This window comes from Lampris incognitus, chromosome 9 (assembly GCF_029633865.1).
Source record: "Lampris incognitus isolate fLamInc1 chromosome 9, fLamInc1.hap2, whole genome shotgun sequence".
Lineage (NCBI taxonomy): Eukaryota > Metazoa > Chordata > Actinopteri > Lampriformes > Lampridae > Lampris > Lampris incognitus.
The window spans coordinates 18659077-18682668 of record NC_079219.1 but is presented as its reverse complement, the minus strand read 5'-3'; the positions used below and the strand labels follow the sequence as shown (position 1 = coordinate 18682668).

General features: G+C 43.5%; 1 protein-coding gene across 5 annotated transcripts in view; it reads right to left on the bottom strand.

Moving 5' to 3' along the window:
* Window positions 1-23592, bottom strand: part of LOC130117920 (transmembrane protein 65-like) — a 94949-nt gene that overhangs the window by 36824 nt on the left and 34533 nt on the right. For all 5 annotated transcript variants that reach the window (XR_008810721.1, XR_008810723.1, XR_008810722.1 and 2 more), the window contains exons 4-5: window positions 8258-8325; window positions 1667-1721 (exon numbers count right to left, since the gene is read on the bottom strand). Coding sequence is in view for 1 of the 5 variants with exons in the window: in XM_056286183.1 (XP_056142158.1) it covers window positions 1667-1721; window positions 8258-8325 (123 nt within the window). In the remaining 4 variants the exon portion in view is untranslated. The remainder of the gene's footprint in view (window positions 1-1666; window positions 1722-8257; window positions 8326-23592) is intronic.

The following is a 23592-nucleotide window of genomic DNA, read 5'->3' as shown; positions in this document are numbered from 1 at the left end:
CCAGGATAACGTTAAAACAAAGACTTCAGTGTTTACACTCCAAACAGGGGCAAGTCATTACCTGAGTGCAAATGTTCCCTTTTATATCAACTGGACATCACTGGTGCCATTCATTTCAACTGGAGGGCAGTATTACCATATTTATGAAGCTGTCATTAACCTTTCTTTCACCTTCTCTCTCCCTCTTTCCGTCTGTCACTTTCACACTCTGTCTTTTTCCCTAACACACATGCTTTGCTTTGCTGATTAGTACCAGAGCGACAGTCAAATTAAGTGGCCATCATAAGGGTAGGAGAACGGTGATATAACTGTGGTGAAGATGAATTGTGATGGGCTGTTTCTTTTTCAGAGGGCTAAGAAAGGGCACCCGCTATGATTTGGCATGTCATCACTCAGCAGACAGGAAATAAACTTGGAAAAAAAAAAACACCCTATCCAAACCAGGTTGATAAGATTTTTTCGACCTAATTGTATGTGGCCAATTACTCTCTTTTCCGAGCTGTCCCGGTTACTGCTCCACCCCCTCTGCCGATCCGGGGAGGGCTGCCAACTACTACATGCCTCCTCCGATACATGTGGAGTCACCAGCCGCTGCTTTTCACCTGACGGTGAGGAGTTTCACCAGGGGGACGTAGCGAGTGTGAGGATCACGCTATTCCCCCCAGTCCCCCCTCCCCCTTAAACAGGCGCCCTGACCGACCAGAGGAGGCGGTAGGGCAGCGACCAGGACACATACCCACATCCAGCTTTCTACCAGCAGACACGGCCAATTGTGACTGTAGGGATGCCTGACCAAACCGGAGGTAACACGGGGATTTGAACTGGCGACCCTCGTGTTGGTAGGCAATGGAATAGACCGCTACGCTACCCAGACGCCCCCCAGATTGATAGATTTTTGTCAGGCTGTAGCAGGTTAGGTGAGTAATGTTATACCACCCAAACACACGGGCTGAATAAACAAGAGACAAACATTTTTCCCAGATGACATTGCAGTCAAGGCCTGTGAACAGTTGTGCACATATATAATGTAAGTCAATAGATGGTTTCCACTGAAAGAATTCTGATGAGATTTCAAACTGAAAAGCCTTTAACATGGACATGCAAACACCTGATTATGTTTTTAATACAACCCCGTTTCATTCTGTTGAAAGCAAAAATATCTTTATTGTGGCAATAAAAATAATAATAAAAAAAACCTCATAAAATAGTTATGGTGTTTTCAAACTGGGAATGAATGTTCAATAGTTTTATTGTACCACTGAAATTGCATCAGTGCCACTATCACTGTTATTTTACTGAAACAGCAAAGGTCAGATTTTGATTTTTTTCCATCCATGAATCCTAATCAGAGCCAAGGAAAAGGTGACGGACCGTGTAAGTAAAAGTTTTTCTTTCTTTCCCTTTATATGTTCCTTTTTAAGACATCTGTAAGTTTCCAAGTTTCAGAAACTAACAGGCTGCTACAGTTTACTCAACTTATACTCCAACATAAAGATGTTTGTTAGACAATTAAAATTCTCATCTCTTACACACACGTGCACACACACACACACACACACAGTGTAAATACTATAACTTTATCAAAGTCACATTTATTCCTATTAGAAGTCTTACACCGAATATTCCAAATTCAGATACTGTTACTGTTATCATACAGTTATCCTACCTGCCATGGTTGAAATGCCAAGGATCACTCCTATGGACAGCTCAATCTGTGTGCCCTGGAGAATACACACGCACGCGCACACACACACACACACACACACACACACACACACACACACACACACACACACACACACACACACACACACACACACACACACACACACACACACACACACAGTTTGTGTTAGATTCATCAGTTCATTAGCTACACAAGTTGGTTGATCACATAAGGAGCACAGTTCCTGTATGATTTCATTCCTGCCCGTGTAATATAAACCATTATTGGTTATATAGACTACAGTATGAGATGTGATATCACTTCCTGTTCTCTCCCTATTCCCAGTGGTTAAATGCTGTCCTTCAACTTGAGGCAGACGGGGCTTTTGGCACTATGCCAACAAACGGTTTACATTAGAATATTTCAGACATTTTTTTTAGGACCCCCCCCCTTTTTTTCTCCCCAATTGTGGAGTTGCCAGCCGCTTCTTTTAGCCTGACGGAGAGGAGTTTCACCAGGGGGACGCAGCACGTGGGAGGATCATGCTATTCCCCCCAGTCCCCCACCCAAACAGGTGCCCCGCCCAACCAGAGGAGGCGCTAGTGCAGCGACCAAGACACATACCCATATCCGGCTTCTCACCTGCAGACACGGCCAATTGTTTCTGTAGGGATGCTCGACCAAGCTGGAGGTAACACGGGGATTCAAACCAGCAATCCCCCCATGTTGGTAGGCAATGGAACAGACCACCACACCACCCGGACATACCCCCACCCCCCAAAGGGGGTTTTCTATGTACGTAGCGCAGCTCTGCAGCAGGATTAGAATATGTTTAGATGAGCTCTCTAATTGTGCTATCTCCATCTAAGACATGTCTCTCTAGTGAGACTTTTTTACCCCGTGGCGAAATTCAACCACTTTCACTTTCTCACATCCCAACTGCTTTACCTCTAATTCTCTATTTTCTAAAGTCCAAATGACTACATCATGTCTCACTTTCCCAAAGCGCAGCTTTCTAACTGTATATGACAGCTCCCTTCTTAAGATTCCCTACAGGGACCCAGTGTGAGTTTTATTAATTTTAACATTTTCTAAACGTTTTCAAGGCTAAGTTATCAATAGCCCCGGCCTGTATTACAAATATTTTAGTCCCATATGAGCCAGAGTGCAGAGGTAAGATACTCCAGGTCCTTTGCTTTTAGACCTGAATATAAAGAAAAATGCATACGTTGTCACTTTTCTATAACCTCACTCGAAAATGTCAGAGAGGCCAAGCAGCAAAAGCTACAATGAGAATTGGCCATATTTTGGGGACACGGAAAAGCCTTTGCTACCTAATGTCACGAAGTCAACGTTGACTGACATTGGCGCTGATGCTCAACAGGAAAAGTAGAGAGTCACAATCAATCACCTGCAGAAAGTGTGCTTTAAGTGCTTATTTTTGTGCAGTCAGTTTTTAAACAATGTAAAAGTGATACTAATGCATTCGGTTGCGGCCTTATCGGGGGTCCATAAACAAATAGCAGGGCGTACTTTACAGCTTAGAAATAAAAACAAGCAGCCAGACAAAGCACCTGAGGAGAGAAAAATAGGGAATTATAATATTGCAGAAAGATTCTCAGATACCCTGAAGTCATCGCCATAAATCTTACAGCAGCAGCACTTTGAATAATGCAGCATATGCTTACCTTTACGGTTTCTCCTCCTTCCTGTGCATAATTTGTAACCTCTCCAAATGAGGCAGGGAAGGAGCTACCTACAGGAGGCTCCTTGTTGTAGCTGCTACAAAAATATGTATGGGTCTTGCTCATTGGGAAGGAAACTTCCTTGTTCCATTCAGTATTCAGCCGTATCCCTGGCCGATGGTCTAATATATACACTCACCGGCCACTTTATTAGGCACACCTGTCCAACTGCTCGTTAACGCAAATTTCTAATCAGCCAATCACATGGCAGCAACTCAATGCATTTAGGCATGTAGACATGGTCAAGACGATCTGCTGCAGTTCAAACCGAGCATCAGAATGGGGAAGAAAGGTGATTTAAGTGACTTTGAACGTGGCATGGTTGTTGGTGCCAGACGGGCTGGTCTGAGTATTTCAGAAACTGTTGATCTACTGGGATTTTCACGCACAACCATCTCCAGGGTTTACAGAGAATGGTCCGAAAAAGAGAAAATATCCAGTGAGCGGCAGTTCTGTGGGCGAAAATGCCTTGTTGATGCCAGAGGTCAGAGGAGAATGGCCAGACTGGTTCGAGCTGATAGAAAGGCAACAGTAACTCAAATAACCACTCATTACAACCGAGGTATGCAGAAGAGCATCTCTGAATGTACAACACGTCGAACCTTGAGGCAGATGGGCTACAGCAGCAGAAGACCGCACCGGGTGCCACTCCTGTCAGCTAAGAACAGGAAACTGAGGCTACAATTCACACAGGCTCACCAAAATTGGACAATAGAAGATTGGAAAAACGTTGCCTGGTCTGATGAGTCTCGATTTCTGCTGCGACATTCGGATGGTAGGGTCAGAATTTGGCGTCAACAACATGAAAGCATGGATCCATCCTGCCTTGTATCAACGGTTCAGGCTGGTGGTGGTGGTGTAATGGTGTGGGGGATATTTTCTTGGCACACTTTGGGCCCCTTAGTACCAATTGAGCATCGTGTCAACGCCACAGCCTACCTGAGTATTGTTGCTGACCATGTCCATCCCTTTATGACCACAGTGTTCCCATCTTCTGATGGCTACTTCCAGCAGGATAACGCGCCACGTCATAAAGCTCGAATCATCTCAGACTGGTTTCTTGAACATGACAATGAGTTCACTGTACTCAAATGGCCTCCACAGTCACCAGATCTCAATCCAATAGAGCACCTTTGGGATGTGGTGGACCGGGAGATTCGCATCATGGATGTGCAGCCGACAAATCTGCAGCAACTGCGTGATGCTATCATGTCAATATGGACCAAACTCTCTGAGGAATGTTTCCAGTACCTTGTTGAATCTATGCCACGAAGGATTAAGGCAGTTCTGAAGGCAAAAGGGGGTCCAACCCGGTACTAGCAAGGTGTACCTAATAAAGTGGCCAGTGAGTGTATATACAGTGCTGCTTGAAAGTTTGTGAACCCTCCAGACATGGTCACTGTTTTTGTAAAAAACATTAAAATAAGCTTATTACACATACATCCAAATCCCAATTTGTAAAGTACACCTTCCAAATAATGGACACACACACAAAAAGTGATATATTTTCATTATTTAATTCAACAAAGGTGGTTTATTTCACAAAAACTGAAAATTTAACATGTGCAAAAGTATGTGAACCCTTGTATTAGTAGCTTGTGGCTCCTCCTTTTGCAGCCATTACTTCAACCAAACATCTTCTGTAACCACTAACCAGTCTCTCGCATCTGCTTATGGGGATTTTTGCCCACTCCTCCTTGCAGAACTCAGCCAGTTGAGAGAGGTTGGAGGGACATCTGGTATGTACCAACTTCTTCAGGTCTCGCCACAACATTTCAATTGGATTAAGGTCCGGACTTTGACTGGGCCAATCCAGAGTACGAATCCTCTTTCTCTGAAGCCATTCCTTTGTAGTTTTGCTGGAATGCTTTGGGTCATTGTCTTGTTACATAATCCATTTTCGTCCCAGCTTCAACTCCCTGACTGATGGCAGGAGATTCTGGTCAAGAATTTGTTGATATGCTGGAGAATTCATGGTTCCTTGGATAATATGGAGTCATCCAGGTCCAGAAGCAGAAAAGCAGCCCCAGACCTTCACATTTGCACCACCATGCTTCACTGTGGGGAGGGGATTCTTTTCTTCACATGCAGTGTTGGCTTTTCTCCAAACATGTTGGTTTTGATTGTGACCAAATAATTCTATTTTGGACTCGTCTGTTCAGAGAATGGACTTCCAGAAGGTCTCTGATTTGTCCAAGTGATCTCTGGCAAAGTTGAAACGGGCAGCTTTGTTCTTTTTTGAGAGCAGAGGCTTCCTTCTAGCAACGCTCCCATGAATGTCATGGCTATTCAATTTTCGTCTGATTGTAGACGCATTCACATTTGTCCCAGATGCTACCAGAGAGGTCTGCAACTCTCTAGAGGTGATGTGTGGGTTGGCCTTTACCTGATGTATTATTTTTCTGGTGCTTCTGGGTGATAGTTTTGATGGGCGTCCACTTCTAGGCAGAGTTGCTGTCATGTTGAAGGCCCTCCATTTGTAAATTATTTGTCTTACAGTGGATGGATGGAGCTGGAATCTCTTGGAGATGGTCTTATAGCCCTCCCCAGACTGATGGGCTGTCACTACCCTCTTCTTCATGTCCTCGGATATCTCCTTTGCTCTCGGCATTGTTCATTTGTATGGGACCACAGTGGTTTGGTTGGTTTCCTCTCTATTTTAATTAGTGCAGGCCAAACCCTTTCCCAAGGATGTCTCATTTCATTGGTCTGTTTAAATTATTAATTAAGCACCCAAATGTGTTTCACCCGAGTCTGTTACCTGCTTGACTTAACCAATACAGCTGGGGCTTCACTTACTTTTGCACATACACTAATTCCATGTTTCATGTAGTTTTTGGGACACTTAAACAAGTCCCACTAAACAAGTACATGCAACTGATAAACATATATCTGACATTTCATACATAAAAACTGGTGATGATAGAATAAGAAAATCATGGTAAAACAACAGAAAAATCTAAACTGCTCAAGGGGTTCACATACTTTCAAGCAGCACTGTATATGTATATATATGTATATATATATCACCAGTAAACAAACACAACACTCGTGGATTTCATGAATTAGCATGCCTCCAACCAGAGAGTTTTACTGTGGACTAAAATGAAATGTGATTGTGGCACTTTCCAACTGGTAGGAATTAGTATTTAATATAAAAAAAAAATCTTTGAAACGCCAATTCCTTTTAGAAGATTGTCTGACCAGTAATGCAAATAATCAGATTCACCTTTCCTCCTTTTGAGGGCAATGAATTTTTACAAGAATAATCAAGGTATGATTTAATGCATTAACATTAATGCATTAACAGTTGCAAATATTGTGTGCATATTCTAATTTTTGTGAGTGATGTAGCTATACATCTAAATTCATTCTTTTTTATTTGACTGTATGTGGTTTTCTCTAATTTTCTTTCCTGTCTTTTTTCTTTTGTCACGTCCCTGTGAAAGAGTCCTGGGAATGAATCACCCACCCATGATGGCACCCGAGCACGCAAGTGTTCAATTAATTTGACTTCAAAATATATGATACTTTATATTTTTCGCTCTCTATTACCTCATGTCCCATCAAACGACTGCGTTAAAACAGCTGTAGACAATTTTTCAAACCACCCCTCCCCCAACATTTCCAAGTGTTTTTAATTGTTTGCGCCACTGTCACAAAGACAACCGGGTTGCTTTCCATTCGTTAGTAGCCTGGCTACTGTCCAAAACAAGAAACAACTGTAAGAATCACAATTTTAACTACAAATCCCTATCTCAGTGCTATGATAAAGACAGAGTAAAACATCCGGCAGTATTAATAAGTACACAGGTTGTATTACTTACTGATCCAGTTGAAAGAATGACAATTGAAAGTTGGTTTGGAACCCTCTCAAGTCCCGGGTGTTGTATCGAACTCTGTTTCCCCATCGAGATCTGATCGAGATCAAGATCTGACAACACCGGAGCTCGCTCCACTGAGTGAATGTCTGTCCAAGGTTCATTCTTGTTTTACCTGTTACTATCACTCTCCCTCTTTCCTTTCTTTGCCTCCTTCGTCAAAGGGATTTTTTTTCTCTTTCCAGGTAGTTTCCACTGTCACTTTGGTTGTTCCACCGACCGCCATTTCTGCTACTGGGGATAGCTACCGAGGAAAACAAAAGCACTATCCTCTTCTTATTTTGGTTGCGCAATGGTTGGCGCACTTCCTTTGTGCCGTAAATCAAGCCTAAATGTTTCTGTGAGATCATGCCCGGTGGCAGACAGAACTGCATAGTGAAAGCGAGGCTTATAGGGAACTAATCTAAACGCTGATGGTGTCATTATTCTATACGCATTAAATCACTGTGCAATGAACATTTACTTCTTAATGATAACTTAAAGCCGAAAAGTTGCCTACTGCTGCTTTAAGAGTTCAGAGGATGATTGTTCCGCTCTATTGTGTTTCCCTGCAGAGAATATGGGAGGCCACAACAATGGGCTGAGATGGATCGCTACAGCGTGCTCTCTGACATGTCTAGAGAGAAAGGAAGGGAGGGAGGGAAGCTAGAGGCAGAGGAAGAACAGGTTCACAGATAGTCTGCTATATAAATGGCAGACAGAGAGAGAAAGCGAGAGAAATTCATTTAAAGATAAACAGACAAAAACAGGCAGCTACTCAAAGAGAGACGGTACGAAATATACAGAGAAGCATGCCATTTTGTGAGTGTCTTCATCCAAAGTGTGCTCCTGTTCTATGAAAGCATAATTTTCTTTAATCTCATAAAATACATCAAACTCACACTGGGGCTGACACAGGCAGCAGAGGGGCCATGCTGAGGCCATTGACCTGTACAAGACAAACAGTATGCAAACCCCCAACTTACTGCAACGATCATGATGGCGTTGTCCAGGAATCCAAATCCAATGAAAGGGATTGCATTGTGCAGCAGAACTGTAGCAGAACAAAAACAAATGCAGGTGAGCAGCAACAACACTAAATAAAAACAAAGTTGAATCAGTTCATCTGGACATGTTTACTGGCAAACGTTTCATCACTCATCTAAGTGACCTCTTCAGTCTCAACTGACTGTAGGTATGCCCACCCTTATAAACAATACAGCGGCATAACGACCGAAGCCAACGATCCGTTTCATATGCAAATAGGCGTACCATTAACTAGAGTCACAATGGCCATGTGTACTATTCACAGAGGATTTGGGAATAGTTGCAATCACAGCATGGTAAGATGGTGACATGTGCTCTTTGGCTCCCCCCTTGGTTCAGTGATGGTCGTCCCCTCTTCATATAGATGGCCTCTTTGGCTCCCTGTTCAAACCAGCATTTCTCCCTATTAAGGATGTGCACGTCCTCATTCTTGAAGAGTGGCTTCACTGGCCTGTAAATGGGTGTAGACTGCAGTCCTGGCCTGGCACCAGGCCAGGACTCTGCATACACCTGTATTGTTTACAGATGGACAGCAACGTTGCAGTCAGTTTAGACTGAAGAGGTCAGTTAGATGAGTGATGAAATGTTTCTGTCAATAAATGTGTCCAGATGAACTGATTCAACTTTATTTGATTTTCTCACCTGGATTATTGAGCATGCATAAAGACACTAAATAAAAACAACTACATGTGCTTTATAGATGTTACTGTCATGCAGAGCGGGAATCTAAATGACCAAACATAAAAAGTGGTGCCACAATTTGTTGACAGACACAATGAAATTGCACTGAAACAATATATAGGTACAAATTTGTTCTTACACACCCATGGAATTTTTCAGCTCTCAAGATTGTCTGACAGTCAGCAGCAAAGCCTGATGGTTATTTGTAATTCCTTCCCCTTAACATCTATTATCTACCTCTTGCAACAAGCAATGACCCAAGCTTGCAAAGACATCAGTGTTAGCCAACTGGTGTCTAAATTCAGGGGTTACCCAGGTTCTACACTGGTCTCTTGAGACAAACTTCAGGGCTAAAAAATTCCATGGGTGTGTAAGAACACATTTGTATGTACAGATCAAGGCCCACTGATCAAAAAGGAATTAAGGGGTTTTTTTTTGGCCTTTATGAAGAAGAGACCTCTGTCCCGCCCCCCCCCCTCCCTCCTTCCTTCCTTCCTTCCTTCCCTCCCCAATTGTAACCGGCCAATTACCCCACTCTTCCGAGCTGTCCCGGTCGCTGCTCCACCCCCTCTGCTGATCTGGGGAGGGCTGCAGTCTACCACATGCCTCCCTCCAATACATGTGGAGTCACCAGCCGCTTCTTTTCACCTGACAGTGAGGAGTTTCACCAGGGGGACGTAGCGCGTGGGAGGATCATGCTATTCCCCCCCAGTTCCCCCTTACCCCCAAACAGGCGACCCGACCGACCAGAGGAGGCACTAGTGCAGCAACCAGGACACATACCCACATCCGGCTTCCCACCCGCAGACAGGGCCAATTGTGTCTGTAGGGATGCCCAACCAAGCTGGAGGTAACACGGGGATTCGAACCGGCGATCGCCGTGTTGGTAGGTAACGGAATAGACCGCTATGCCACCCAGACGCCCCAGAGACCTCTGTTCTGTGGGTGTCAGATTAACTGCATTTAAGTACGAGTAAGATAAGCAAGAAATGTGACTGAATGCTGACGAAATGTTTATGGTTGCTTCTTATCAAAATGACACTCACTTGAATTTTAGGGTTTTTTTTGCGATAACAATAATAGTTTTGCAAACTAATTCTTTATTGACTCCTTGAGGACAAAAATCCCCTTCCCTCGCCCCCTCCACAGAGAGCTCAGAGAGAAAGGTCACCACTGCTGTATTTGTAACTAAGTACCCAGATGAATAGACATTCAGCAATACTGCGAGTCCCCGAGGACCGGATTAAAAATGACTGAAATAAAGATCTGTGGCACTTGGAGTCAGATGAGGTTCAGGGTTTTGCTCAAGGACACTTCAGGAGTTACTGCAGCAGGATGCTTACTTTAATGGGGGCTTGAACCTACCGCTACATTTAAAAAAACAGTCTCCCTAACCTTTGCTGCCCATTGATGGCATGTAGCTCAATCCAGTATCATTTACCTTGAGAAGTTGCAACTCAAAACTCAACTAAGTTTTTCTATCTAAGATTTTGGAAAACAACAACAAACAAAAAAATGGAAAACACATACACAAAATGAAATGCAAGCTGATATATACATTATACAAACATACATACTTAGTTTTATACATACACAGTACATCCATGCCAGTTTTTAACTGAATCCTAGTATTGGTTAACTACCCTTGTGCAAATGCTATTTATCTATTTTTTTCAAACTTTTTTTTAAATTGTTTATTTTTCTTCTTTTATCATCTACTTTTTATGCTTGCACTTTGACATAATGTAAAGCACACTTGATTGCATTTTAATATATGAAATAAACTTTTGATTGCTAGATTGAAATGTTGTGTGGTGTCTATGTGCGTATGTGCACATGTGTGTGTATGTTGGAGACCGAAAGAGAGAGCCCATTGACATTATGTAGTGCTGGTAACCATAAATGCCAAATGTAAATTTGATCTATTTTGGTGATCATTTACTTTTTTGTCTGTAAGACAGAAACGAGAGTGGGAGGTTTGCCCCACTTGCTAATGTGAGACGTCACACAGATAAGAGCAGCATAGAAAATCACTTTAAACAGAAGGAAAATGAACAAATCTACAGCAGGGTCATACTGCTCATACCGAAGCTTACAGCATAATCACTGTTAAATACATCTTTATTTATATCTCATAACCCCAATACTGCAGGGCCCACTTCTGCAGCAGATAACAGTATATTTAGCCTCGCTCTGTGAGTCGGAGTCTTCACTACACCCTGGTACTCCAGTTATGTGGAGACAAGATCATGAAGAGGCCCCAGATGTGTTCCATTCAAACACTGATTTTAATAAAAACTTCTCTTATGTATGTTACCATCTTACAGGGTTTGTGTGTCCAGCTCTGGAAACAAAGAAATGGAAAATAGATCTGATGTATCAAGAAGGACAGAACTTGGAGAGTGATAACATCCCTTTGATTCTCCCCTCGTCTCACACACGTTATCTGTTTATTTCAATTGTGATGTTGACGTTGACATTTTTCTGTGCAGTGGAATGGACAATGAAGGACTTGTAAGTTGCCTTGTTTTCTCAGTCAAATACATAATCTTTTATCTAAACAAGAAATTATACCAGTGTCAAGTGCTGTTGACTTGGACAGAGTGCGTACATTAGTGGGACTGAGGGATAATGTCTCACACTCACCTTTTCTGCTATATAATGCTTTCTGTAAAGATAAACACGTCCTTCAAGCATTTTACTTTCACGTGAAACTGTTTTCCCATAAAACATGTCAAGTAATGTACTATGACGCAGAAGATCTTGGCCAAACTTAAAACTGCACACACTTGTGCTAGATAAGGGAGGACCATATTTCAACTTCTAACCAACCAACCTGTTCTCCTCTCCGTTAAACCAGTCTGGACTGGGTTAACCTTTTAGTCCATGGGCCAGACGATATTTCAGTACACTCAAGGTGGCAAAACTTACTTATAATTTTTGAAAGGATCCATGTCTGTAGATGATATTTTGGTATGATAACCATTCCTGAGTGGCAGCTGTATCACAGTTATCAGCTCATGAAGTTAACCACCCGCTAAACTAAATTGCATTTTAGACGCTGGTGCATATCCTGGTTTAGCCTCATGGTCAGGACATTTTTCAATGTTCTATAATATTGTCTTTGGTATCATTTTAAAGGGGACCTTCTTAGCTTTCATTCAAGCCCTGTTGTGGATATTTCTCACAAATATAGAGGTCACTTGAGCTCTTCAACCTGTCAATAACACACATCTTTCTGCAATGTTCGCCTAAACTATATACTGTCTTTTAGCCCTGTGGCATCTAGGAATACCAGGGACACAAAACACAAAAACTGGAATACTCACAGGACTGTAAAGATTCAGAAAATGTATAATATACCCATACTATTTCATTGTGTGAGGTGATTGTGAGCCTTAAATGAGAACTAGACCAAAGCCAGTTAGGTCACAAACTGGTCTCTATACATTTGTTTAAATACACAATCAAAATACATGATAAAAAGGAATACCATAGTGAGGTAATGAACTATTTTAATATTTTAAACAACATTGACATTTACATATACTTAGTCAATGATACATGTAATCCCATATCATTAGTGGGTATATGTAATGGTAATGGGTAGGGTAATGGGTATATGTGAATATGGTTACATTATTGTTATCAAGCTCTGGGTAACCAAGTCCAGAATCAACATCCTGTGCATCAATAGACTACTACCACAGTAATACCATCAGAATCATCACACTGTCATTCATCAAACTGCTCGTTTCTCTCATCATCTGACTCCCCAAGTTCAAAGTCCAGTTCTGGACCATCCTGCTGTTTTTGGTTACTGCAGGTCTGTAACCTGCACATGTCTGTGCATGGAAGTCCATTTGACAGGCACATGCAGCTTGGCATTTTGCATGAATGCACACACTTGCATGTTAGCATTTCCAAGACCACATCTGGTGCAGGTGGGGAGCGCATCCAGTAAATGGCCAGCTTGCCTTCATCGTCTGTCCATCCATACTCAGTAGGGCTTGGCACCACAGGGTTAGCCTGCAGACAGCACTTCCATATTGCTGCCTGATAGTTGGCTCGTTGAACATGCATAAAGAGACAGTCTCTACATGGTGGCAGCTGGCTGGACTCAACCTCTCCCCTTTTGGTGCAGAAGAGCTGGTAACGCAGTTTGTTCACCTCAGCAGTGCTGCTATTAGCAACATACATCCGACAGGTGAACTGCTCAATTTTCTGGAACAGCTCATCACTCACATTCCATGTCTGTCCCAGTCGACTAAAAGTCTCTTGGCAGGAAGTGTGCTTTCTCACTATCTTCAGGGCATTCAGCTTCCCTCGACCAGCGAATGCACTGACAGTGTCGCAGCCTGTGAAGGCATGTAAGCCAATTAGGCTGTCACAGATGCTGTCTCCAAATGAACTTGCCAGTTTGGTGATGTCGACAAACCGTGTGCGGTTCTGAGTCCCACACTTCTGGTAGATGGGACAGGTGATGTCCTTCTGGAAGCCAAGACAAAGCACCATGACATCAGTGTCCTCAGCTGTGATGATAACTGACTTTGAGCCCGCATTTGCTGCATGCAATGCATGCAGGAGCAGACGGGTGTCAGCTTCTTCATGTGTGGAGTGCAGTTCTGCTGCTTCCTCACACCCATCTTCTGTCAACTTGCAGCAGGTTTCCTCACAGGTCATGTACAACACCTTGCCATGCAGCATAGCTCTGTATCGTGGGAGTTTCCACTCTTCCACCAGAAACTTGATGAGACTGGTCTTGTTGGAGGAACTGCACAGAAATTTTCTCCACTGCTGGACGTGGTGTCCCCCTGCAAGATTCTTGTACTGGAGAGTGATGTCTCCACCCCGGTTCAGTCGTTCAGCATCTTTGATCGAAGTCTGGTGATAGACATCAAAAACAACATCAATCCTCCCACTCTGTGCTCCCTCATGGAGGACCTGGGTCAAGGCGGACTCTGCCACCTGTGCAAAGGTTTTGTTGTTGCCATTCATTTTTTGGACCAGGCTCATCCCATCAATGATGGAAGTAGATGGGATTGGGATGTCTTCTGCAGGAGATACATTCTTTTCAAGCTCTCTGGCAAGTGCAGCCTTGTTTGTTTTTCGTAAGGACCCATCAGCATTTGCCAGTGCCCATGGTAGTGGGCCCAATGGGTAGGCAAGGACATCCTTCAGATTCACCTTCCTGCTTTCAGCCACCAGGATCATGTGACTGAAAAGGTTTCTATCTGCCTTCAGAACCACATCCTGTGCTTTCTTTCCATGAGCTTGTTTTGTGCTGACATTGGAGAATGTTTTCAGACTTTGCTTGGTCATCTTGTCGTGGAATTTCACAGGTGGTGGGTCTGCATCTAACCTTGTTTGCTGGAATGCTTGGTAGGCCTCTTCTCCTTTCTCAAGAGCTCTCAAGAGATCTATGGTCACATCAGGTGGAGCCATGTTGCCAGTGGAGAGGCTAACCAAATCAATCTCATCAGGGGACGTAGGATTGAGCCAGTTATTCTCCATAAGGTCCATGAGAGACTGGACATCTGCTTCATCTCTCTTGATCCTTGGACTCTGTAGATCTGGATGAGACCATTTGCACCTGCCTTGACCTGTCAGGTCTCTCAGCTGTCTGAGGTACATGCTTCTATACTCAGCTGTGAGATAATATTTGGTCACAGCTCCTGGCTTCAAGCTGAATCCCTTTGTCCCTCCAGCTGTTTGGGTGTCTTTGTTCACCGTTTCTTCTATAGCTTGGTCAACAGGGATTCGGCCAAAGGGATTGGTGGAGCCCAGTTGGACTGAGAAGCCTCCTTCCATGAATTCTGTGTACACATCTGGGTGTGTGATGGGCAGCTCAGACATCTGGGCGTAGTAGTAGGGGAGGTAGCGTGCATAATTCATCCTGTCATAAGCAAAGCACCATGGGATCATTGCTCGAATGCTAGCCAAGTGTAGCATCCAGTCTCCCTCTCTGGATGCTCGGATGAGCCCCAACAAGATTTCAACCATGTCCAAATAGGACATCCAGAAGTTCGAGAGGCTGCCGTTTCCACCTCTAAGGAACTCACGGTAGACTTCAAATAGATCCATGATGCGTGTACAAGAGCTGTTCTCGAGGACCTCCTTCAAAGCATGTTGTGAGACTTCATTCCCAAGGCTGTCAATGGTCTTCAGTGTCTCATTCAGGTGAACCATGTCATTCCTGAGTTTCTTCCAACCAGGACAGGAAACCATTCAAGGTCAGTCTCATGAGAGCCTCATACAGGAGCTTGTGTAGTCGCACTGCCCTGTTGTACTTGCGGCCATCCATAACACCAGCAATTGAGCCTTCTGCAATCATGCCAGACTCAATGCAGAGGTCTTTGAGTCCAGCATCTTGGAAACGCTTTCCTATTATTGCCAGCAGTGTGCACATGGTGTGGAATACCCCAAGCCTAACGATGATATCAAGGAACTTGTCATGGTGTTTCCATGTGATCTCGACAGCCTTCGCATACAGGGCTTGGTCAAAGACACAGACAATCTTCCTCAGGCCTAAGCACTGCATGATGCTCAGTGACTGGTTAAGCACCTCGTTGACAGTAGACATTTGTGTCGCTGGAGCATTGATGGTAGGCAGATAGCCTATATTGTCGGGGATGACCGTCATCTCTCCTCGAGTCAGGATGTTGAAGCCTGTCCAGCTGCTGACTGACTGTTCTTCTTGTTGTGACATGCGTGCTAGGACCCAAAGAAGGTTTTTCTCTCTGGCAAGCTTAGTATTGGCTGCAGTATCGGCATCTGACTTTTTGCTTTGTGATGGCCCTACCCGTTGTCCAGCATTGTAAGTTGGTAACATTGGTGGGGGTCCATCAATGCTTCTCTTCTTTGTTTTGGGAACAGTGGGCATGGGTTGGACAGGAAGTGGGTTGACTGGCTTTGCTTGCAAAGCAATCCCATTGACTCTGTGAGATGTTCCCTCACCACTGACAGTTTCTTCAAGACGGTCGATATTGTCCCAGGCTAAAGTTGTGAAAATACCAGGATGGATGTTAGCTGGAAGGGCAATGCCACTCCCTGATGATGAGAGTTTCTGGAGACACAGGGCAGTGTTGATCTCTTCCATCTGTGAATAGGACACACTGTGACCAAGTCGGTTGAGGATGTTTATCAACTCTAAATTTCCTGTCAACGATTTGACACTGAATGGCAGAACAATGTGCTTGGAAGGCTTGGTATTTCCACATGTCACTGCATATACTATGTCATGGCCAACTGACTGCAGAAGGCACTGCACTCTCTGGGATGCATGATCAGGATCATTTGAGCCTGTGAGTAGAGAGTACAGGAAGATAATGAGCGACTCTGGAATGGCAGGACATTCTGCTTCTGGTTTGACTTCAGGCGGCCAGGTTTGAGGAACATCTTGACTTTTAATGTCTGCTCTCAATTTGATGGCTGCTTTGGCTATAACATCTTGTGCACTGACACTTTTCAGGGTCTGCAGCTCCCTTTTGAGAGACTGATTTTCTTTGGCAAGTTCCCTCATGGACAAGTTATCGGGATAGAGGAGGAATTTTCCTTTCTTATCAGGGAATATCTGCAAGGCTCCAGCAAACTCACTCTCCAGGTTTCGCCTTATGTGCTTCTTGGTTGATTCCTTGACTTGGGCAATGCCTTGGGAGTTCATTGAAGCTACCAGTCTAGAAGAGAGATCAGTCATTGTCATCACTTGAAGATTGCCAAAAAGCTCCATCCTGATGAAGAGGAACAGCTCATTGTATGCCTTATTCACAGCAGCTTCATACTGGGCTGCAGCATCATCATCTTCATTGCTGGCAACCTCTCCTTTGGAAACCTCTTCTTTGGTGTAAAGTCTATAGCATGACCTGTGGTAGTGCCCTTCAGCTGCTACAAGGTCTCTACTCACAATGGCAAGGATTCTGCTGTCCCTTTTCTTTGTGGCTGCACTCCTGATCTTTGCATCAGCTCGCACTTCTCGACACTGCACCAGTACTTCTCTCGTATTCTGTCTCTTGGAATATTTGCTGTTTTTCTGACAAAATATGCACTCTGCATCATAAGTCCTAGATGTACTTGGAGCATGTCGAGCTACTCTCTTAGATTGTTTCTCTTCAGCAGAGACACAACTTTTCTTTTCTTTTGCAAGGAGGCCATCAAGAATTTGCTTCATAGTGAAGATACTGCGACACTTTCTGTGGTAGTAGATTGCTGGAATCTGTCCCTCAGGAATGTCTTTTGCCAGTTTCAAAACTGGTGCATGATTTCGTATCTGAGCTGCCCTGAGCAGAGTTCTCCATGAGTCGACACTTTGTAGTGAAACCAGCTTATCTGTATCATCAGAACAGTGGATAATGCACTCCACCCGTGGGCGCTTTGGTATTGGTTAAAAACTTGCTTGTTCACCAGCGGCCATATTCAGTCAGTTTTCACCTGCCACATACAAACAAATACATGTAACTTAGGTGTATGAACACTACTAAAACAAAGTTTACTTTGCTTCACCAGCGTCATATTACCATTATTTATCTTACATAGCCACAAATAGATACATTACCTAGTTGCTATGCAACAGCTGTATTTTGTCCACATGAGGCCGCTAAAATCAACACAAGATGAAAGTTCCTCATAGCCACTTTAACTAATCATATTAACATATACATTAAAAGAACATGCTAACATTATGGGAAATTAGCTTACAGTCTTCTCCAGAGTGAGACAAGAAGATAGATACCAGTTTCCTCTATATGTGTTTAGTAGAAAGCTATCTGGCTGCACGTTAGCCTAGCTTAGCACAATGAATGGAAGTACACAGTACTGGTTATCCTTGGTTGTTGGCCAACTAAGAACTGTCCCAGAGTTTAAGCTAGGCTAATCAGTACCAGGGGTGTTGAAATGCTATATTTGTAAAAATCTGGGCAAATACACAATCGTGAGAGGCACAGAAACAGGTTTCCTGAAAGAAAAATGAAATAGCTGCTCATTTGGAAAGGTTATCATGTATTATTTTACTCCTGTTAGTGTACCAAATAAAATGGCACCAGTGAAGTTGTGTCACCTTGGGTGATATCGATATCTGGTCTGACCCATGGACTAACAGCTTTGGTTTAGTTAGTTTCTTAGTAATAATGTCCTTCTAATTTAAGGTTCACAATCACCTCACACAATGAAATAGTATGGGTATATTATACATTTCCTGAATCTTTACAGTCCTGTGAGTATTCCAGTTTTTGTGTTTTGTGTCCCTGATATTCCTAGATGCCACAGGGCTAAAAGAAAGTATATAGTTTAGGCGAACATTGCAGAAAGATGTGTGTTATTGACGGGTTGAAGAGCTCAAGTGACCTCTATATTTGTGAGAAATATCCACAACAGGGCTTGAATGAAAGCTAAGAAGGTCCCCTTTAAAATGATACCAAAGACAGTATTATAGAACATTGAAAAATGTCCTGACCATGAGGCTAAACCAGGATATGCACCAGCGTCTAAAATGCAATTTACTTTAGGGGGTGGTTAACTTCATGAGCTGATAACTGTGATACAGCTGCCACTCAGGAATGGTTATCATACCAAAATATCATCTACAGACATGGATCCTTTCAAAAATTATAAGTAAGTTTTGCCACCTTGAGTGTACCGAAATAGGAAATTTTGGGCTCTGGCCCATGGACTATTTCCACACATGAGAGATTTGGAGGGCACATCCTCTTTCAGCTTCTCAAAAAATATGACACACAGGTCACACTAGGAAATTTAATTTCCAAATCGGGATATTTTTTTTCTGGTTCATGTGAATTCCAGGCCAACCTTTATCTTTTTTTGTACTGCATTACAATGCCTTTACACTGATATCAGATACGCATCATTTTATAATTCAGCAATAGCGGCACAGTGGCGCTGTGGTTAGTGCTGTCGTCTCGCAGCAAGAAGGTCCTGGTTCGAACCCCAGGGTTGTCCACCCTTTGGGGTCATCTCAGGTCGTCCTCTGTGTGGAGTTGTATGCTCTCTCTGTGTCCGTGTGGGTTTCCGCCGGATACTCCGGTTTCCCCCACCATCAAAAAAGACATGCATGTTACGGTTAATGCTCCTGTCTGTGCCCCTGTCTGAAGCATGGCAAGACAAACTGGAGTTGGTCCCCAGGTGCTGCACGGTGGCTGCCCATTGCTCCTAGCTACACAGCTAGGATGGGATAAATGTAGAGTGTAATTTCCCCATGGGGATCATTAAAGTATATAAAAAAATAGCAAAACAAGAATAACATGGACAGTTTATATGGTCAAATAAATGTATACTATTTAAAAAATCTATGGGTCACATTCCTCTCATATTATATGAACTTTGTGAACAGGCGTCTTCTTTCAAACCCTGATGGCCAAACCCTTAGTGGCACCTTCTGCTGGCCTGGTGACCTCTTGGCCTTGTGAACCCTTTGACAAACAGACTACACAGCCACATCCTGACTGGCATCAGCAGTGCTTTCAGTATTGGGATAATTTGTTGCTGTGACCGCCCCTTTCAAGAGGTTATCACAACAAAAACCATAACACGGATCAACAAATCAACAAATAATGAATCTGTTTTACTATGTTAACTATGTACAGTAAAGCACAGTAATGCCACTGTGTTGGTGCGAGTGCAAGGAGACAGTGATTCTGACTAAGAGCCAGAGACTCTTACTTCAAGAAGCACAAAACTACAAACTTGATTGCAAAATTTATGAGACGCCATTCTGCATATCAAAATCAGTCCCTAAAATTAGTCCTGTGCAATGTAAAACTGGAAAAGGGGAGTCCGTCCATATTGTATAAAGTTATGAAACATGTCCGACAATTCAGTGGGACTAATCAAGTTTACTTTTAAGTCTTTTCGTTTTGCTTTGAGAATGTTGATTGAGAAGTATAGAGAATGCCAGAAAGAGTTGCATTGTGTCTTTGTAGATTTAGAGAAAGCTTATGACAGAGTGCCGAGAGAGGTGGTGTGGTATTGTATGAGGAAGTCAGGAGTTGCAGAGAAGTATGTAGGAGTGGTACAGGATACGTATGAGGGAAGTGTGACAATGGTGAGGTGTGCGGTTGGAATGACAGATGGGTTCAAGGTGGAGGTGGGATTACATCAAGGATCGGCTCTTAGCCCTTTCTTGTTTGCAATGGTGATGGACAGGTTGACGGACAAGATCAGGCAGGAGTCTTCATGGACGATGATGTTCGCGGATGACATTGTGATCTGTAGCGAGAGTAGGGTGCAGGTTGAGGAGAGCCTGGAGAGGTGGAGGTATGTACTGGAGAGAAGAGGAATGAAAGTCAGTAGGAGCAAGACGGAATATCTATCCATGAACGAGAGGGAGGACAGTGGAATGGTCAGGATGCAAGGAGTGGAGGTGACAAAGGCATTTGAGTTTAAATACTTGGGGTCAACTGTCCAAAGTAACGGGGAGTGCAGTAGAGAGGTGAAAAAGAGAGTGCAGGCAGGTTGGAGTGGGTGGAGAAGTGTGTCAGGAGTGATTTGCGACAGAAGGGTATCAGCAAGAGTTAAAGGGAAAGTTTACAAGATGGTTGTGAGACCAGCTATGTTATATGGTTTGGAGACAGTGGCACTGACGAAAAGACAGGAGGCGGAGCTGGAGGTGGCAGAGTTGAAGATGCTAAGATTTTCACTGGGAGTAACGAAGAAGGACAGGATTAGGAACGATTATATTAGAGGGACCGCTCAGGTTGGACGGTTTGGAGACAAAGCAAGAGAGGCTAGATTGAGATGGCTTGAACATGTGTGGAGGAGAGATGCTGAGTATATTGGGAGAAGGATGCTGAATATGGAGCTGCCAGGGAAAAGGAGAAGAGGAAGGCCAAAGAGGAGGTTTATGGATGTGGTGAGGGAAGACATGCAGGTGACTGGTGTGACAGAGGAAGACGCAGAAGACAGGAAGAAATGGAAACGGATGATCCGCTGTGGCGACCCCTAACGGGAGCAGCCGAAAGTAGTAGTAGTACTTTTAAGTCTTTCGTGAGAAAATACATCTCACTTTTAAAAATGTCTCTTGTGTCGTGACATTACAAACTGGTGCGAAGTGATGGATAGATTCATGTTTGTGTAGTTTAGGTATGAGCGTGACTCTCTCTGCTATGAGTCATCACCACGTGCAACTGAGATCAGAAGGAGAGACAAGAGGAATCTTGTACTAAAAGGAGAGGCCAGACCCAGACGGCAACGTTGCGTTGTAGAAACACCAAGCATACTTCCCTTTAATTGAGGAAATGGCACTGAGAAGAAGGAGCGATGAGTGAACTTCCCATTTAAACTAAGAAAGGCCAAGGTCAAAGCTGTATCGCTCCCTTGTCATTTCACTTGTTCAACAGTGCAGCAGGAAAAACAGTGTTTTAAAACGGAGCCGTGTCACAAGCTGCCTCCGTACCGTCCCCGGTCAGCCTCAGTGAGACCGAAGCTAAGATGCCTGACTCCTTGTAAAAAAGAAAAAAGACCAACAAACCAAAACAGCATTAGCTTCAGTTCTGTTTTGTGACATATTGAAGGGAAATATGTCACAAAATAGAACTGAGGCTAATGCTGTCTCTGTTCAATGACAGATGTATGCCTTAAAAGACCATCAAGCTCAGATAAACGTGTATCCTTTATCTATGACAAGTTACAGCAGGCCGATTTACCCTCGTCAGAAGGTATTAAGACAAAATGGGAGGAAGAGTTAGGTCTGCGGATATCTGATGAAATTTGGGAGGGAAGCCTGGAGCACATACATACATGCTCAAAGAACCGGACCCTCTATTAATCATTATCGAGGCAACACTTTCTCTTACTGCCTTATAACAGCAAAGAGGTTGCTTGTTTTGTTTCGGAAAGAAAATGGGGTCCCTACTACTAAGATGTGGCCCAACGACCTGTCAAATACCTACATTTGGAGAGAATAAGATACGTTTTAAAAGATAAACTTTCACCGTTTGAAAAAAAAAACCTGGATACCTCTTATTCATGACCTTGCTAGTGCGACTAGCTAATCTGACAAATTAATATATTTCACTATCAATCACCTATTGAGTAGTAGAGGGATGGGGAGGGACTTTTGATTTTATTTATGTATTCGTTTAAGCTGTTTTGTACCATTAATATGCAATATGTTATAGTCATCTAATACCTGTTTTGCATTAAGCATCTGTAGCCGTTTAGTACTCTGTTGTTTTTCTTTTTGTTTGCCATTTGTTGTGTACTTGAAAAATGAGCACAGGATATCATATATGTACATGCACAAACTAACTGCTCAAATAAAATACATCCCTAAAAATATTTCCCTTCAAGATGTAATCTTGTCATTTTCTAAGGAAATTACATTCTGAGTCATACAATATTATTGAAAACATAAAGGGAAGATACATTCTGTTGTGTTGTTTGAGAATGATAAACTGCTGCCCCTTGACAGTTCATCTTCTGATCCAGCTGCACCTCTATTTTCCATTAATGTGACATTTCTTTCAATTCCAGGGGTTCAAGTAACTGTTTGGACAATTTTCTGTTTTCCAAGACTTGAAAAACTTTTATCAAAATATCTTGATGCATGCTCCATAATCCAGGCAAGGTCACAAAAAGGTGAATCAGTTCATCTGGACACAACGTTTATAGAGAGAAACGTTTCATCACTCATCTAAGTGACCTCTTCAGTCTCAACTGACTGCAGGTATCCCCACCCTTATAAACAATACAGTGGGAGAACAACTGAAACCAACGGTTTCATGTGCAAACTGCCGTGACCATTAACTAGAGTTACAAGGGCCATGTGTACTATTCACAGAGGATTGGGGAATAGTTGCAATCACAGTATTGTAAGATGGCGACATATGTGCTCTTAGGCTCCCCCCTCGGTTCAGGGATGGTCGTTCCCCGTTTATATAGATGGCCTCTTTGACTCCCTGTTCAAAGCAGCGTCTCTCCCTATCAAGGATGTGCACATCCTCATCCTTGAAAGAATGGCCACTGGCCTGTAGATGGGTGCAGAATGCGGAGTCCTCAGCAGTCATGGCTGGTTTCTGGTGTGGGAAGATGGCGGCGCGAACTCACGTTTGCACTAGCTTTACCCAGTACCGACTATGCAGTGTCTTTGTCCATGTCTACGTCTAAGTTTGTGTCATTATGTGAAGTTTTTATTTTGATCTTTTTTTTTTTTTGTTGGTTTTTTTGTTTAATGGCTGGGAGAGCTGGCGTTGGATCGGCTGAGAGAGCTTGGTTTGGTAGGGACCCCGGCCCCACTCGGAGCTGCACCCGAGAGGAAACACCGAGGCGGTCTGGCAGCAGCCTCGCTTAGAGTCGACTGTGCAGTGTTTTTGTCTGTATCTATGTTGTCGTGTGGGGTGTGGGGGAGGTGTGTCGAAGGTGTCTGGCTGGGAGAGCTAGCATTGGATTGGCTAAGGGAGCCTGGTCTGCGGCATCCGATGGGCCCAGGGACCACGGCCCTGCGCTCGAAGAGGAAGCACCAAGGGCAGTCTGACAGACCATGGAAGTGGGGCAGGCTAAGCTAACTGCTAGCCTATGCCAACTGGCAGTTCCGACAGTCATCCTGGCTGGCTTTCGTTCTCTGGAGAGTGGAATTTTTTGACTG